This window comes from Thermobia domestica, chromosome 8, assembly GCF_964235325.1.
Source record: "Thermobia domestica chromosome 8, izTheDome1.hap1.1, whole genome shotgun sequence".
NCBI classification, from domain to species: Eukaryota; Metazoa; Arthropoda; class Insecta; order Zygentoma; family Lepismatidae; genus Thermobia; species Thermobia domestica.
Window position 1 is genome coordinate 105,369,674 of NC_137461.1, and position 19,659 is coordinate 105,389,332.

Consider the following 19,659-nt stretch of genomic DNA (forward strand, 5'->3'; position numbering starts at 1 on the left):
CTCGTTTTCGGTGCACGAGGATACTTCTTACTGTTGCACTAGCTACAAAATTGATTCTATTTCATGTACAACAGATAAAAGGACACACAAGAAACCCAAATCATGTTGTATTCTCACTCCAATATGGAGTAAGAATACAGGTTGATCTGCGTTTCTTATGTGTTCTATTACCACTTGTACATGAAATAGAATCAATTTTTTACGTAGTGCAACAGTAAGAAGTACCAACGTGCACGGAACATGCGATATGCGTTCATCCCTCCCCCACAATCATACATTAAGTACAAGGGCACTACAGAGGTACACATGTAAGTACAAGGGGCAAATTGAGAAAAGTAAGGAGAAAGAGGAAAAGGACCAGGAAGAATTCATTTTCACATATCTCAAATGGTTGGAGGATTATAAGGGCACTACAGGGATACACATTTATGTACAAGGGCCAAATTGAGAAATGCAACGAGAAAGAGAAAAAGGCCCAGGAAGCATTCATTTTCACATATCTCAAATGGTTCGAGGATATAACCGAGCGACTTCAAACTGTCTTCTTTCCGTGAGGTAATTCTTATTTCAAGAACACCATACTCAGTAATATTCCATGAGTCACACACTCACATAACTCTAATCACTCCCCCGACATTTTTTTCTTAGCGTGTTCTCAACACATACCACGTGCAGCTCGTCGCCATATTACTCTGCCTCCTTCTTCACTCAGCTGCCGCCTATATCAATCTGCGCAGACGCACTTCCATGATTCAGTGACGTCACATAGAAAATGTGAAAATCGCAACTCATAAAGGTAAATAAATAAACTCCAAAACACAACGAGAGCGGAATACATACACGTATTCTTTTATTTCGAATCACTCATTAACTAATTAAAATTGGGTATGTTACCAACTTTTTAAGTAGGTAGATATTCAATGAATAATTCCTGAAAGTATCGCGTTTCTATTCCATCCGTAACCATGAAGTTCGGCTCCTTAAGTATAACCAAAAAAAAAAAAAAAAAAAAATTAAGTGTTCCTCTTTACCCTACAAGTCGGGGTAAATAGGAACACTCCATCCACATCTTATACATTAGGTGTGTTGTGCATTTGGGGTATATAGGAACAAAGAACGCTTTCTACTCTTTTCAATAGTGTCTGATTTATTACAATAGCACAAATAGTGACAGTTATGGCTAAAAAAAAAAAAAAAAAAAAAAAAAAAAAATCCTGTCTACAGCTATTGTAAAATACAAAATCGTAAAAAGACATTTTGGCAAATTTTACACACAAATTCAAATATTTGAAACTTTCTTTTACAAATATGTTAATAAACTAAAAAACATCAAACAAGAGTGTGAAGAGATGAAAAAATTTTTGCTTTTGCTACATATACTTAAAGAAACAACATATCGTGAAATAAGGAACGAACGTTAAAACCTGAAGTTTTGAGAGAAAATGTGTTCACCCAAATAAGAGAAGTAAATGAAAATAAAAGTGTATCTATAAGTCTTAATAATACTATAAAGAAAAAGAATGTAAATATGAAAAAAAAAAAGTACCATTGGAGGCAACAAAGAAACAACAATAAGCAAAGCAAGTTAAACACATTTTTAAGTTATGTATATAAGAAACATTACTTCTATTCTAAGTAAAATAGTGTTTACTCAAACGAGAAAAGTAAACGTAACTCAGCAGGAAGTCTAAAGAGTGGACGTAAAAATTAGCTTAATAGGCCTCCTCGGAAAAACTGCAGCAAATGTAACGGTTTACTAAATTATTTTTATAAGAAGGTTCATCCTGATGGTCTTGAACTTTTCTTCAATTTCCTCTGTTGTGGAGCGAATGATGAATTTGATGACACCATTTAATGTGACTGGACCAAGAAACAAACGGTTCATGTGTGCTGTGTCCCTGTCTTCTCGAACTAGCCATCGAAAGAAATCACTAATACGCTCCAGAAATTTCTCTCGATATTTGCTTGGCAGCTCTTCAATGACACGGCCTATATACCATTTGCTGTGGTAAGCAACTGTATAGTAACTTTCCAGCTGTATTTGAGTGGGAGTATTTAAGCCCACATCAGTACCAGTTTCATGTTCTTGGCTATCATCAAGTAGGTCTTCTGAGTCAAGTAGGATGGTAAACTTATGTCAGAACTGGACTTTTCTAACATTTTTTTTTCATTTCGTCTTCTTCTTGTGCATCGCTAGAAGTCTCTGAATCATGTTCTTTCATCATTTTTCTTTTAATGGGGTTGTAATGCAACTTAAATTGTATTTTGGGAAACACTTGACAATATTTTGTTTTGCGTTAATTATTATTATTATTTATAAATGTACTAGCCAAGACGTAAAACATAACATTTTTAGCATGGGTTTCCACTTTTTATAAAAAGAAGAAAAACTTACCAAGGAACTAATTTTTTTAAAATTATTTACGTATTTAGATTTGTTTGTTGCTTTAAGACTTGTGCTATTATAATTTTTTTGCTGTATGACATAGATTTGAAAACTAATTCTGAGGACGATTCTGAAATTTTACTGATGCACAACCGCTATTCACTGAAATCTTATTAACTCGAACTTGTTCCTGACCCTCTTCTTGAATATTGTTAACGCTAAAAATAGATTTATTAGCATGCAAATTGCTCGTTAAATTGAAACATCTGTTACCAGAAGGATTTTTGAAATTTGTGTACTGCAAGGGATTTAAAGTGCAGTCGAAATTGCCCCCTTCTAATGTCGACTGCATGGGAAGTTTTCTTCGCGTGAGTGATGAACAACAGCATTTGTTATTACGGTATTTTTGTTAGGATTTTTTTGAGTGGAATTAGTTTTCATTTGATAATTTACATTTCTTTTGCCCTTGTCATTTTTGATGAATATCGCTCTTGGTGACTCATTAGGATATGAATTTAACTCGGGGTTGTCACGTATCCAATTTGAGTTATAATTCCTATTATGATTATTATTATACATCCTTTTCCTAGCACGACCATTTCTTTTGAGCTTATTATTCCGTTGGTGACGGTAGGGCTTGTAAGAATACTGACAACCTTTACGATTAGAAGTTTTACTGTTTCTATTACCAAAAAACTGCTTTGTTTGCACCGAAGAATCAAATTTTTTTTTAAACTTTTTTGAACATTGTTTCTAACAAGCTTTTTTTTTTTTTTTTTTTGTTTGCTTTACACTAGAGGAATAACACTTTATAACGTTTGTTTGTGCTTTTAATTTTATCAAATCAGCAATTAGGGATTTTGTATTTTGATAACTTACTAGTTTTAACAATTTTGGCTTTTTTTTTTTGGCAAACACTTGAGTATTAGATTTACTAGCTTTGTTTTATTTACCGTTTTATTATTTCTAGGAACTTTACTTTATCGTTTTTTTTTTTTTTTTTTGTGTGTGTGTGTGTGTGTGTGTGCGTGCACGTTTTAGGCGCGCTGAGAAGTACTGCTGTTTAAACTGATAAATAATATATTTTTTTTTTGTGTGTTTTTGAAATTGACTTTAGTTACGCTGATGCCGAATGTGTTAACAATCTTTGAATTACTAGCAATTTTTCCCTTTTTGATATACTGTATTGTACATTTTCATGCACTGAACTAATTTTCTTAAAAAGTTTCGAGCGGCACCTTGTGTAGGATTACCATTATATTTTGGAAATGCGTTTAAATCTCTTTGGGGTGTGGAAATGCGTCTAAGTAAGCTCTATATTTGCACAAGGGAATTGGAAGTTCGTTATCCAAATTTAAGAACAGGGTTGCCAATATTTAATGAGTAAATACTGTACCTACTGCAGTATGCCGCCTAAGTTATTTCATGTGTGGAAGCTAATGCCTACGAGCATAAATCCTTCGCTCTTTGCGTAAGAAGTCTTTCTAATGTATCGAATATTTATTTATTTTTATTTTATTTATTTAACAATTACCAGATACAGCTCTGAGGCCATTTTATACTGGATATATAACAATAACAATAGCAACAATAATGGAAAGGATTTGTGAAGGTATCGGCCAGGGCCTGTTTTAGTAGGTACCATCCCGGCATTTGCCTGGTAGGATTGAGGGAAACCCTGGAAAACCCCAATCAGGATGGTCGGCAGCGGGAATCGAACCCACGACCTCCCGAATGCGAAGCCAACGCTCTACCACTTGAGCTACTTCGCTTCGGTGAACTTAGTTTTGTATGTTAGAACATTTAAAGAAAATGAATGGAAATTTCTATGATTCTACTTAATTAAAGTATCAATTTCCGTGAATGGAAAAGTAATCATTAGGATTGCTTTAAAAGAGTAAAGCAGGGTAGAGGTAGCTTTAATTAGAGAAGTTTGGATCCATTTAGTTAAAACTAATCGAATGTAATTATTTGTCTGCCTAAGGGTACCAATTGAAGCGGGTATTGTAAAGTTCGTCCAGTGTTTTTTCAGTACAGTATTGGGATAGTACTTCTATTAATCTAATGTTTTTGTTATTCATTGCAGTCCCCTATGTTCGATGGGAAAGTCCCTCACTGGTACCATCAGATGTGCTTCTTCGGCAAGCAGAGGCCAAAGTGTGTTGGAGATATAGCGCATTTTGAGTCACTGCGATGGGAGGATCAGGAGAAGATCAAAGCAAAAATAGGTAGTGACTGTATCAAATTTTAACAAACCGCTGTTCCTATGTAACTGTATCTTGGATTTCAGGAACACTGAATGCAGATGGATAGAATTATAATGTTTTTATGTACTTTCAAAATTAAACCTTAAGCAGCAACACAATTTGCAGGGCTGTAGCTTATTTTAGCTTCTAGCCACAGAAAATACTGGTTTGAGTTTTCTGTTCGAAGATAAGCTTTAGCCCCTTATTTTTAGCGGGATCATTAAAGCAAGGGCACGATGATCAATGTCATTTTCTTATGATTTTAAATGGGTTATGGAAAACTGTGAATTATAGGACTGAAATGAAGGAGTAGATTTGAGAACCAGGAGTAGAAATATCACGTATAGGTCACTCCATGTTAAAACAAAACTCATATTTCGGACTCGACTATCTCAATTTATTATATATATATATATATATATATATATATATATATATATATATATATGCGAAAGTATAATATTTCGCGGGTTTGATCGAAATATAAAACTATAATAATATTTAGCTACTTGTGTTTTACAGTTGTAGAGTTAAAGTAGCGTCAACCTTCCGCACATACTGCAAACTGCTCCTGGCCTAATTGATAGAGGGTTGATTTAAATTTTGTTTGAGAGTTAATAAAATAAGATTCCGAACGAAGTATTACACTGCTAGATTCGGAAGAAATGTCTTGGAAGCTTAGTTGTGTTTTGAACACAAGGCTATATTAAAATATACCTAAATGAAATAGAAGTGGAAGTGGTAAAAAATATAATATAAAATCGATTTAAATGTTGTTTTTCTGTCAGTTAGTTTGTATATACATATATATATTGGTATTTTCCAAACTGCAACATGGTATGTTTTAAGGGTGGCACGTATTGTATGTACCGACTTCAAATGATAACAGAAACATGGTAAGTGCAACTGGTAATGTAATACAATTATGAAATACAAGTAAATAAACTGGCAATTACTAGAGTACGTAACATATCGTCAGACCTCAGTACACCTTGAAAACAACGTCATCCAAATGTCCCCCGTTTGCTGGATGGAACGCGGGAAGGCTTCCATAACATGCCTGAACGTATCCAGTGGAATGACGCTTATTTCACGGTCAATGGCAGTCTCAAGTTCGTCAGTTGTCTGCAACGATTAGCAAGATCCTTTCTTTCACATAACCCCAGAGAATGTAATCCAAAGCTGTTAAACTTTGAAAACGGGATGACCACGTCGCATCGCCAAAGCGTTATGTCACACGGTTTGGAAACGTTTGGCAGAGTACGTGCATACTTCGGCATGCTGTGTGTCTGGTGCACCATCCTGGTGAAAGTAAATGATATTCAACAGCCTTTTTGCCTGCAGTTTCGAAATGAGGAAATTATGTAACATTTTGCAGTAGCTGTCAGGATTCACAGTTGCTACACATTCTGCGTCATCCTCAAAAAGCAGGAAACAATAATCCCACAAATGCAACGACACACCATACCGCAACTTTTGGACTCTCCTGAGGCTTTTCCTCTTACCAGTACCGGAAGGTTTGCTTATTAACATATCTAATCGTGAAAAAGTTTGTTTCATCGGACATCAGCAGTTGTTGGAGAAATGGTAGTTCTCGGTTAATCATTCAGAGAATATCAGTACAGTGTCGAATTTGTTTTGTCGATCAGTCTCTCTCAACACTTAAACCACCTGCAGTTTATATACGAATGAAACTTGAAATCTTCCAGTAAGTGGACCAATGAACGTTGCGACAGGTGTAATATTTTTGTATGTCACCGTACTGAACATCTGGAATTGCGTCAAAGTGGTACGTGCGCTCGTTTCAGGTTTTCACACGTTCGAACACTTCTTCCCTGGCCTCGTGATTACCGGTTCGCAACACTACCAGTGACCCCCATCTCTCCACTGTTTTACCCATGTGAGAACACTGTGCCTCTCGGATACAGCCACATGACGATCATCACTGTTCCACCGCAGTGGCCGCTGAGCATCTGCAATTCACATTTGCATAGACCACTGCTCTGTGGCATACTAATTGCCTGATTTCCTCCTATTCAGCGATGTATGCATGCACAGCATTCGTAGTCGCATTTGGTCAGGATTGCCAACTGCAATTGGTAGGTACAATACGCGCCACCCTGTATAAAACCTGTCAACCTGGCCGCCTGCTCGTCTTGGCCTGATTTGTCTTGAACTTTCATTTTCCCATAAGACATTCGTTATTTATTACCCTTTTGGAGTTCTAGTTCCTATTTTTAGGTACTAAAGTAATGTCTTCATTATTCGATTAAAAAGAAACGAGTAAAGCTTTTAACTTCGGTCTTTTTGTTTTTTCAATTCTAGAGACATTGTACGTTACGTATGGTTTCACGCCTTCCTGCGTCGAGACATAGGGAGGTGATGACGTAATAACTTTTAAAAATTTTGTTTTGTTAGGCCTATTTTCATTATTTTTTGGCGGGCTTACTTTTGCACCTAGGAGATTGAAATTTTGCACAAACGTTCAGTTCACCAAGTAGTATTTATCAGATATTTTTCAGATCTCTGCGTTAGCACAGGGGGAGGTCCAGAGGGGCAAGAAGGTAAATATATATATATATATATATATATATATATATATATATGTGTGTGTGTGTGTGTGTGTGTGTGTGTGTGTGTGTTAAAAGTCCCTTTTTTTTCGCGAGTTTCCCGCCTCAGATACATAATGTAAACATGTGAATGGTACCGTTTGAAAGGTAGTTGTATTCTAAGAGGATGATGGGCGAACCTTGATCCTAGGGTAATTAGGGATGTCTCAGGAAATTTTTACCCAAAGTCCAGTTTTATACAGGGATCTGGGGTATTGGGTATATATATATATTTGGCGGGCTTACTTTTGCACCTAAAAGATTGAAATTTTGCACAAACATTCAGTCCACCAAGTAGTATTCATCGGATTTTTTCAAGTCTCTGCATTAACACAGGGGGAGGGGGGTTCAGAGGCGCAAAAAATATAAAGGAGGGATATTTTAATTAAAAAAATCCCTTTCTTTGCGATTTTTCCCGCCTCAGATACATGAAGGAGACATGTGCATGGTACCGTTTGAAAGGCAGTTCTATTCTGAAGAGAATGATGGACATAAAATGATCCTATGATAAATAAGGATGTCGCAGGATTATTATTTATTTTTTTTTAATACCTGAGATCAGGGTCTTTTGCGGTAATCGGGTATTTTGGGGATTGTTGATAAATATTTTTCCCGCCCTTAATATTCAAGATAGAAGCTTGAAATTTTGTACACACAGTTAGTACACCCCTTAGTATTTTCCAGGTCTCTGCGTTAATACAGGGGAAGGGGTCCAGAGGGGCTCAAAAGTTTTTTTTTTTTTAATATTTTCAGAGAAAAATCCCGATTTCTCTAAAAGTTTCCGCCTCAGGGACTTGATAGGTAAATGTGAATGGTACCATTTGAAAGGTTGTTCTATTGTGAAAAAAACGAGGTGTGAACCATAATCCTACGATAAATAGGATGATCCTGTAGCCGCTTGACTGAAAGTCTGTAATTTACCTTTAAAAAAAAAAAAAAAAAAAAAAAAAAAAAAAAAAAAAAAAAAAAATGCCAGAACTCCAAAGGGTTACTATGTAAGTTGGCCACCTGTCTTTCTTGAAAGTTGACCGCATTGAAGCGATGTTTACCTATGATGATAATGATAAAGCTACCTGCGTATCTTGGTCATGCAATTTCGTAAATCTTTTGTATTCTCATATAAGAGACAGATGTTCTGTATTTGTGACTGGAGACAAGGAAACATGTATTCCCACTATTTGTTCTTGGAGGTCAAGGCCAGAACACAACTCTGATAACGAGGCGGTGAAGTAAGATGTGAGTAAGAAAAAGTACTTACAGGAATCCAGGTAATATGTGTACATATTTGTTTACCGTGTCTGTTTTGGTAAAACCATTAGCTATATCGGCTCCGTTCATCAGGAAGGGGGGGGGGGAGCTTTAGTAATTCCGGAAAATTCTCAAGGTTAAAGCTAACCATCGTAATTGTCAGCTATTGGCACTGACGGCTTGTTGGAAGGTATCGGAGATTTCGAGATATGATTCCCTTAAGATTTACTCAAAACGTACATATATTAAACATACTGTAGTAATTTCTTCTTCCCGTGGCAATGCAAGAGTACATTTTTGTAAGAACATTATAATTGGACACCAGTAAATGTGTGAATGGTACAGAAATACAAAAGACCTTGATGGTCCATGAGAATGAAGGAAGTTAATTTATACATCTTTTTCATGTTAAGACGCACCGAACATATGAGTTAACCAGCGTCCAATGTATACAAACATAATAAATCCATTGATTTCTTCAAGTTGTAAAGTGTAAATTCACTACAATCAAATTAACATGCTATTAAAGTATTATCTTGTCGGTACACTGAATAGTATTAGCCTTGGAAAAATTCTTATAGCATTGACGTTTCAATTTCGTATTTCAGATGTGTTTTTGAAATTTATTTTTCTTCATCCGTCACCATAAGGCCTTCGTCAATTCGCAGCTGTAGAGCAATTATCTTCCTGGTGTGTAATATTTTAAAATTTTCGTGATTTTTGTAGTGAGCTTTGCTCCATCTGAAAAGTTAGGTATTTGATTTAAATTTGTGGAACATAGGGGGAACTCAGTGGCTCAGTAGTAAAGCGCTCACATCTGGTACGTGGGATCCCTGGTACGATCCCAGGTCATGTGAGTTTGTGATGAATAACATAGTGTCTATGGGTTCTCTCGGGTTGGTGTTGTTTCTTCCATATTCTCATTCCACCAATTATTTAAGAATTATTCATGATTCATTAATCATCTGTCTTCTTTAGCCTACAGTTTATGATCGTATGTCATAAAACGGAAAGATCTCATTCGTTTTTTCAGGTAAAAGGAGATCTCATAAGTTATTATCTTCGCCACTTAAGATTTTTTCGTCCAGTTTCTCCTCACGGCGTGTACTATATCGAATTACACAGCGGCTGTTTTCACAGTCGTCATACTTTAGGAGGAAGTGTAGATATGTCAAACGTAGTTTTCCTAAGTCGGATCCGAATGTTCTCCAGACTGTGCAGAATAGTGGCGAATAGCAATGGCAAATTTTCCAAACGTCAGTAATCAAAGTGTTCATTGTAAAAATATGCAGCTTGCATCGAAATAATCTGCCTTGTTAACACTGATTGGTAGCAACAGTATTGTTTGCAGAAGTCGATAAGCAAGACAAATAAACAGCATTTACTTACGGATACTATACGATAAATGTTGAACATAATATTCTTAACTTGTGTATCCAGTCGGGCGAATTAAATAATATCAACGTGTTTTACTGCTTTCATCAGTAACTTCTAAAAATTTGTCAAACTACACTCATTATTAAAATCGTTCTAGTGGAATTACCCTAGAAGAAGTAATGAAATGTTAATCGTCAAAAAATTTAATTTAAAACGGCTGGTTACTTCGACACAATTGTGCGATTATTTATTTGCACAAGCCAAATATAAAATTGAATCTACAATACCTCAAGAATACCTTCTAATTTCTACCAGTAAACTAACAAAGTTTACAAGCACTGTGTTAATTTCATTTGTTTCAATATACTTTTTCAAGAAACCTGGAGCTTATGATAATTTTGGTAATGTGTAAGAAATGACTTTTTGAATATAACATTTTTATAATGTGCAGAAAGCGACCACCCATAATTTGTGGTGTTTCGTTATTCTTTTTTCTCATTTAATATTTTTTACAAACTAAATGTTAATATTTAAACTGCACATCATATTTTTTCAAGGTAAGATGGCTGAAATATGGAAAAAAGATCACAGTTTCGGAATTTTTTATGTTATCTTTAACCATAATTATTAATTTCTCCTACGATTAATGTTTCAATAATTCTTCTAAGATAACTACACAGGAAAGAAGATCGTAACAATGACTCTACTTTGTCAAGTTTTTAGAATTTAAAGTAGAAGGCGGCATAGCACGCTGAAATGATTTGAATAGTTCACCAGACTGGATACACAAAGTTAGAATAATACAATTGAATAATTGTATGTAAAGAATTACAAATGCCTTATGGCATGAATTATGTGTTAAGAAAATTGAAACATAATGATGCTAACATCTCAATCTGTTCATGTTTGTGCTTTTTCCTGCTCTACGGATACAAGAACAAAACGTACTATTATCTGGGCTTGACTTACTAAATATGTTATATAACCATTATTCTTTTCTTTCAGAATCGGGTGCAGCAGGTGGGGGTGGTGGAGACACCGGGAAAGAAAAAGGAAAGAAGCGAGGCAGTAGTAAAAATAACCTCTTAAAGGATTTTTGTGTGGAATATTCAAAATCTGGTCGAGCAACGTGCAGAGGTTGCGAGGAGAAAATTTTGAAGGTCAGTTTGTTAATATTACAGGCTTCAATTTTAATAATACAAGCTGGTATAATTGTATAGTTGATCAAATGTTCTTTAAGAAAATAGCACTGTACGCTTATTTCTGAATGCTGTTTTTACCGTCAGATAAATCTCATTAATTAATGAGTATGTAAATTATATAAAATTGGACTCAGAAAGTTGTATCAACAGATCCAATTAGTAAAAAGTCCATAGCATTCAGTCCTAATAGTATCGAGTTTTGTAACCAACTAGTATTTAACTGTTGAGTATCTTTGTTGTTAAATGGCGCTTCTTAAGCTTTGGATTATTCTCCGCGAAAGTATTGTACACCAGGGGGGATGTCACATCTTGTAACTCAAGAGGGACTCTAATGAAAGGGATGAATGCTGACAGGGACTCATGCATCTTAAATAATGCCAAATTATACTAAGGATGCTAATAACTTACTACAACGATCAATTCATATTCAGTCACTACTGCTTGGGTCGATTACTTTTGTTTGGCTATCCGTTTGATATCGATGTTCAATTACCGTTCAGATGTTTGTGTTCGGGGAGAATTGACATATATCGAAAAGGAATGCAATTACGGAAGAGAAATGGACTTAGTCTGTAATTTTATTCTACAGCCTAATGAAACGAAGAATGATTTTACAAGTGCTTTGGCTACCTAGGTCCGGCATAAATAAAGTTTTAAAACTGGAGGAATTGTATTTTGGATAAATTGAATAAATGTTTTATAAAAGTTCATATAAATGGAATAACTAAATGAAGCAGAATGCGGGGGCAGTCGAGTGTCTTTACATCCCCTCGGCAAAATCTTGAACACGAAAAATTTTCCTTCCGTCAAGTTTGGAAATCTTTGTGAAAATTTGACATGAATAATCGAATTAAAATAATCTCTAATGAAAAAGAACTTAAGTAAAAATTGATTCTAAGAACCAAATGTACCGCTATAAAAATATACGAAAAAGAAAAGTAGTCTTATCTTGCTAAACCCAAATATATTAGAGTTTAAGTAAGCGCTTTCAAAAACTAGCTTTGAGTGTTTTAAGCTTAAAGTGTCTGAAGAATTTGAGAAAAAGTTTCCAAGAAATGGTTATAGCTGATTTATTTGTTCGGCGTACAAACGGTATTGAATTAGTATAACAGAACAATACACCATATAAATCCTGGTTCCCTATCTAAAAATTTGGTGTCCTCCTTTCTTCGTGTCTTTGTAGATGAAATATAGCCTATTGAAAATAGCGAAAAAACATGGCGTTACCTCAAACTGCAACAGAAAAGATTCTTACGGCAATAAACTAGAAGTCAAGAGGAAACTACGTATTTAAAATGGGCCAAAATCATATCACCGGAAAGAAAAAGAAAAAGAAAGAAAAAAACGAAATTCCGATATGGCCGCCAAGCGCTTGTCTAGTATTGTTTAGTTTATAATATAGGATACTTGTAGGTGAATTCCTCTCAGAAGTAAACGAAATAATTCTTTTAAAATAGTGTTTGTTTATATAAATTGTATTGTTGATGATAACACACGAAAATAAGTGTTCATAGTGGTAGTGGTAAAATCCAAGGTGGTGGCCACTGTGGCGATCCTTGCAATGTAATGCATATATTTCTGAGCTCACTTTTGGGAATCATTAGAGATATCGAGAAAGTGATAGGGACAGATCTTGATCAACATGAATTTCTGAACACATTTGTTCATAAGGAAGAACTTGTTTCGGAGATGTGCAAGAATGCAGAAATAGTGATGGGCGTCAGAAATGTATTACTGTACCGAGGTGTTAACTTTCAGAGTAGGTGTTAACTTTCGCTAGTAGTTATCTGTCTAAAATTACTATAATTTGCTTTTTGTATTGCTTTAATAAATAATTCAGTATGTTTTTCCGGAAATATACAGTGTATATCATACATTTGTAACAATGTAAGAAAAACACTACTGGCTGAGGCAAAAGTCCAGCACCACCCTTTTATTCTTAAAACGGCTTGAGGAAAGGTGACGAAACTTTGGATGTGTGTAATTTGGGGTGGTGGCGCACCAGATGGTGTCATTTAGCACCGTAGCGGCCATCTTGATACCCGACATTTTGAGTTCAGGTCCAATATTTCAAATGAGAAGGGGTCATTCGACACATGATTTTAGGCTAATACGAATGTAAAGTTATTATTATTTTTTACCTAACTTTAATGAGTAATGAAATTTTGTGAAGTAAACATTGCATGTGGATCCCAAAGATATGCTCTACGTTTACCCCGTTGTGTGCTATACATGATGCAAGACTTTTTTCCAGTACTGATGGACACGTAATAACACTTACAGCATCACAGTCAGAACCGTGCCTGATTCGTTGTTCGAGCTGTCAGAGATCAGTGATTTTTTTTTTCCCCTGATAAACAAGGACTTTGAGATGGCCCCACAAATAAAAGTCTAAGGTTGTCAGATCGGCCGAACGGGGTGGTCACTCAATTGGCTCTCGAGTGGCAATCCAATGGCCCGGGAACTGTGCATCCAACCACTCCGACACACAATACATAGTGAGAAGGTATATTGTCTTTTGGTAAAAGACAAGGAAGTCATCTTCTGGTTCAGCAGTGATGGGAAGACCTGTTCCTGTACCATGTCAAGATGTTTGTCCCCATTTAAGTTCCCATAAAAGACAGAATGGGCCGATGATAACGAGTTCCATATCCCATACCATACCATCACCTTTTCTGCATCAAATACTCTCGAAGCATTTGTCCATGCTGTGTTTGTGTCTGACCAATAACGATAATTCTGTGTATTGACCCCACTGTTCACATGGAACAGAGCCTCATCACTACACATACTAAGAAGAAACGTGGGATTCTCGTTCACTTCGTCACAACCTCATATGTGCAGTGCTGGCCGAAGGCTCTCAAACACAACGAAAGCTGCCGACTTTTGCTATAAAGAAGTTATACAATACGAATACAAAATAGATTTTCAAGACTTTGAAAGCAGCACTTGTGCTACGTAAAGAATAATTCAGGGGTATAGAAGCAAAACCTGCTAAGTCCATTTTACAATTTTGTCAGGAAACGAGAAAAACGTGTGACATCCTTATGTTTCAGAATTGTTGAACATTTTTTTTTATTTATTTTTTTTGTTTGTTTGTTTGTTTAGTGGTAGATTTACATATCTGCATTAAGTAGTGCTATCAGTTTTGTATAGCTTTCCAGAAATAAATACATTTTTATTGAACTTAGCATGTTTCAATTCCAAATCTTCAATTTGTTTGCTTGAAAATTGAGGAAACAAACTACTCCAGGATATATTGAACATTATCCACTTATAAGTTACGAAAACAAGAAAATGGACATGTTTGTGAAATCGTATTTTAGAAAAAATAAAAGTCGCTGTAAAAATGTTATTTAAAAAAATGGAGTCTTTCAATACAACGTCCTCATCTTCCAAGGCTTCGGTATAATAGCTATCATCTTCCCTTGCTGGTCCACGAGGCACCTTTTCATAAAAGAATAAATTGTCATTTCGCTAGTCTTCTTCAAAATGCTTCTTTAGCAGCATTTCAACATAATTTAGCTTCTTTCTGTTTACTGGCACTTTTTTTTGTGTGTGTGTGTGAGGGGGGGGGGAGGGCACAATAGAGGATGCTTGATACCCTTTCTTCATTACTCATTTGACCTCTCGCTTTTGTAATGAGCTTCTGCTGCAGTGTGAAGTTGCTCAATCGCCTTTATTATATTTCTTTTGAAAGTTGAAATCTTGAAGCGAAATTTCCTACACCCTTCATTGTTTTCTATACAGCAGTTTTCCAGTCTTGGACGGGGACATCTTTACCAAGCCTTCTCAAGCATACATAGATAATCATAAGTATGAATGACTTCTTGCATTGTACACACATCAGTCAAAATTTACAAACACCATGTCTGGAGGAATGTATGAGAGGCCATCAGCTGGAAAATGCATTTCCATAGTTGACACACTTTTTGGAGCTTCGATAGCAAGCCACTTCATGAGCATTCCTATCATTATTGTGTTCTTATTTTTGTCCTCCGCATCTGTCTGCAAATGCCCTCTGGACTATTAACTAGGTGATTCAACACATAGAAGACTGATGAAGCAATTTCATTAGACCCCTTACCATATTAATACACAGACTGGCTTAATATTGTAGTGCCTGTTCCAACCTGCACCGAATGATTCACAGTGAACACTTAAAATAGACGTAAGTGCATTCAGAAGCAAAACATGCTCAATCCTTCATTGTGATTGGTTGGTGGATGTAGTATACTTTGTTTTAAAATAAGAGAAATTTACACATGGATATAACAGATTTTGCTTCTAAAGATCAACTTCCCGATTGAATTTCAATGGCAAATATTATGCTTTGGTAATCAATATTTTGGGATTTGGTTAATTTTCCAACAAGTAATAAACTGCAATAAAAAACTCAGTTTGTCGAAGTCGGTTTTGCTTCTATACCCCTGAATTGCTTCTCGCTATAATAAAAGCATTGGTGTTGAGCATATGCTATTTTTCGAATGTTTTTATCTTCATGTCATTGTAATTGTTTAAATCGTTCATAAAATCTGATACTAACGTAGTTGATAGATTGGTATCTTTCATCGTTCTACGAAATTGCAGCTATTTTATTTTTCACCTTAAATATGTTGTTACAGGACGAAGTGAGAATAGCAAAGAAAGAATATGATAGTGAGGCAGCTAAGCGATATGGACCTATGAATGCGTGGCACCATGTTGATTGTTTTGTTAAGCTTCGAGGAGAGTTGGAATTTTTTGCAGAAGGATCGGAACTTCCTGGTTTTAAAACCCTTTCGAAAGAAGACCAACAGAATGTGAAAGAAAAACTTCCGAAGTAAGTACTGTAGTTGTCTAGTTGTGTCGCTGTTCGGGCTGCCATTAATTTGTAATTGCCTGGTTGCTGTTTGTGGTTCTGTTCTCCGTTGCCCTACCAGTGAGTATTTTCCGTAGACCTGGACTTACCTGGGTAAGACGTTGAAGGACATTACCAAAAAGGAATTACTAATTTTTTTTTCCGAATTGCCCGCCGGTCTCAATAATAAGATGAGCATTAGGCGCTGAGAGGTTTGGATGTCTCGTTTTGAAAACCTTACGGACGATCAGACGGTCACTCAGACCACAACGCACACAAATATTATTTATTAAAATACTATTTAAAAAAATGACGAAGAGAAACGATCACAACACTTAACACTGAATATGTATAAGTATTTCCTTTAATAAAATCACACTTCACTTTCTCACTGCGCTATAGCCCTTTGCCACTTTTATATATTAGGATTGAATATTAAGATAATGATTTTACTAGATATACTTATTTCACACCACTAATGGACTTGGGGGATTAGCACTGGGAAAAAGTCACCGGGATAATCCCACGAAGTAATATAATTGCTGCTCCAAACAATCCTGAAGAGTCAACACGAGTGTTCAGCAAAATTACCTAGTCTCTAAAGTGGAATGATAATGTTGGAGGGCGCGTTATCCACAAGGTGTGTGAACCTGGGGTTTACTGATTGGGGCTAGCCGTAAGAAAATGTTCTTTACCGGCTAATAGCTTGTGCCCCTTAGCACAACATCATACTTGATTTCCGACGCGACGTACGTGGTTGCTGCTTCGAAACATGCAGTAACACTCCTCGAACTTAGAGGTTCGAGATACGAACTGCATTCATCGAAGAATTAATGTTGCCAGTTCATTTTCAAAAGCACTCAGGTTAAATCACCTGTATGTATATGCAAATTGAAGATAAACAAGAGTTAACGTTAATTTCAGTCCACTGGCCACGATGCACAAGACATTGCTATAACTTGACCGTGAGAATGTTTAGATAACAAACTGGTAAAGCAATGTGGCTGGCGACGTTCAGGCTGTCGAACATCTGTTTAACTAGTATTTCCATAAATGATTGAAAGATTCACTTAATTCAGTCCCAAATAGCCATAGAATATATACTGTGCATATTAATAAGTTAAGGTAGAAACACTGAGAAGGTTCGTCGCTCACTGAAACGTTCTCACCACAAATCAATGTTTTAAATATATATATGAATAGACGATAAAGACTTCTTTGTTCAATTACGTGGGAAAGAAGCAATTCCCATCGAAGAAAGAACCTATTTGCGTCGCAGAATAAAGTATGAATTGAAAAAAATATTACTGTCTTCCAAAATATACAGAGCGTCCACAAAAAATACTTCTATAACCTGGTGATGCTTATAGTACCTGCCATCGTTATTTTATTTTGGATTGTGATATCTTCCATAGGATGGAAACAGATCAATAATATTAGGTAAGATAATACCAAAATGCTACTTAGGAAACATTTATGTAAGAAATGCTATTCATGTAGAAAGCGTCTTCCTTACTTGCTTGTAGGTCTTACAACTTAGTCGTACAGCTGCTGTGAGTCATTAATTCTGTGATGAAAGTGTTAACACTGAACAGTATACGAAACACAACAAGACAATTGAATTGTGCAATGTTTGTTAGTAGAGTTGCAGCATAATCGAGAATTACAATTACAAAAATATGTTTAGAGTAGTGCAGAGAGTAATATTGAATAATTTTGCGTGGAATTGTCAGTCTTTGTTAGAAATATTTAGGGTGGTGAGGATTAAATGGGCATTGATAATTAGCTATGTAACATGTATACTTCTATTGCAAGGATAGTTGAACAAATTTTACATGTTGCTTATAAGTTATAACATGGACATTTAGCTGCATAGCGTAAAAATTCACTATAAGTACGGACAACATTCTCAAACTTCTTTAAATGAACAAGAATGAATTGTAAAGACTTCCGCAGGACCAAATCCGTGTCTCCAATTTATCGAGTGTAGAAGGGTTTGTTTGGTACATTTTCTTTGCTTAATCTCTCGAAAGTAACGCAAGGCGTTAAATCTGGACTTCGTGCAGGTCGTTCGTATGATTGTTGGTGCTCTAGTTAAAATATTCTGCAAATTACTGATCCAACCCAGTCTGTGCAAATTTGTCCAACATGTAAATGAAATCGTCAATTACATTGAACCACACGTTAACTTTACATTCCAACATAGCGATCGGTGCTATTGAAAAAATACAAATTAATTGCTAACTGACCGTTATTCCTCTTCTAAACATCATTTTGCATCCTTCCTATCACCAATTGGGATTACATACCACCCAGTAATGGCAGTTAGTTGGTCTTCGAAACTACAGATATGGAGAACGTCTTATCAGTTAAGAGAATTTTTTAAGCGATTGTTACCGCTTCCCATGTCCACTGAACATCAACTCTGTAGACTACATTCTGAATTTTCTGGTATTAGCCGTTGCAGAGTGAAGTATCTATGAGACATTAAGTCATTCTTTGATGCCACACGTGTCACGTGTTACGAAGTTCGCGTTCATTGCATGAGCAATCGAAATTACGGTCATAAACTTCAAGTGACAATTGGGACACGGTCGGAAAGGTGTAAAGGACTTTTCAGGCCATTCATCCTGAATGAGGTTTTTCCTGGGTATTGTTCATTCACACCAGGTAAATGCCAGGATGATAGCTAACACACGGATCTCAGCCCACTTCTTTTTTCCCGCTTTTTTCTCCCCACTTCTCTGGGTAGTGTGATCGCCGAGGGCATCATCCCTCGTACGTGAAGGGCTAAAATGATCATAGATGTCAAAAGCCTAGAAATATAATTCCTAATTATTATAGTGGAACGCTGTACAAGAAATGCAAGAAAACCAGACTTTCTTAGGCTTTTAGAGCTGTCTTTGGGGGGGGGGGGGGAAATGAGATTTTCCGCTTAAGTTTTCTGTTATTTTCTTATTTAAGTACTAGTTTTCATGTAGTGGATTCTACAATTGAGAAAGTGCCTACATAACGTTCAGTACGTTCTATGATCAGTCCAGGGCAGGCGATTTTGATTGTTTTTCAAACTAACATGGCATTCTATTACGTAAGTTACCAGCAAGCGTAAGTTGTACAACACAACACATCATAGGTGTCTTTTTGGTTGCTTAACCACTTTATCGAGTACCTAAAAGTTATATTTTTATCTGTTATGTTGCGGGTTGCTTAAATTCAAACTGGTAAGCAAAGGGAGGGGGAGGAAGTATCATAAACCAAGAAACAAATACAAAACATTTTTGTTCTTGTGTGAAGTTTCGATTATATCTCGTTCTCTGTTCGCTGATACTTAAACTGGAAATCAGGAGAAATTACGGAGTTTCACTTAGTAATTTTTAGTTTTGCTGATTTGTTGAGGTAAGTCAATAATTCAAATTTATGTATTAACTGAAAGATATTATTCAATATTTCAGAAAACAATTCTTTGATTAGTTTACATGTTTGTTAATCAATTGCTATTAATCAAACCTTTATTTAGTTCTTACAAGCATTCTTTTTTTAGTGGACCTTGATATTAGTAAATGCCTCAGGTCAGTGAAAATGGTGGTCTGGCATTTGGAAATCAGGAAGATAAACATTTCTGTAAGAACACTATTAGAGAAAGATATGAGTGTCGTTTGGAAAGTCCATGTAAAAATGAAAAGTAGAGAAGTTGTCGGGACAAATCTGGCATATGTATCAACGTTGATATGCTTCATCCACCAATGCTCCA

The 19,659-nt window shown here is 35.8% G+C and overlaps 1 protein-coding gene across 1 annotated transcript in view; it reads left to right on the forward strand.

Annotated features, from left to right (window-relative positions):
* The window catches only part of Parp1 (Poly-(ADP-ribose) polymerase), an 86,506-nt gene that overhangs the window by 1,054 nt on the left and 65,793 nt on the right, over positions 1-19,659 (forward strand). Inside the window, exons 2-4 of the mRNA XM_081768818.1 lie at positions 4,473-4,614; positions 10,872-11,026; positions 15,694-15,890. Coding sequence (XP_081624944.1) covers positions 4,473-4,614; positions 10,872-11,026; positions 15,694-15,890 — 494 coding nt within the window. The remainder of the gene's footprint in view (positions 1-4,472; positions 4,615-10,871; positions 11,027-15,693; positions 15,891-19,659) is intronic.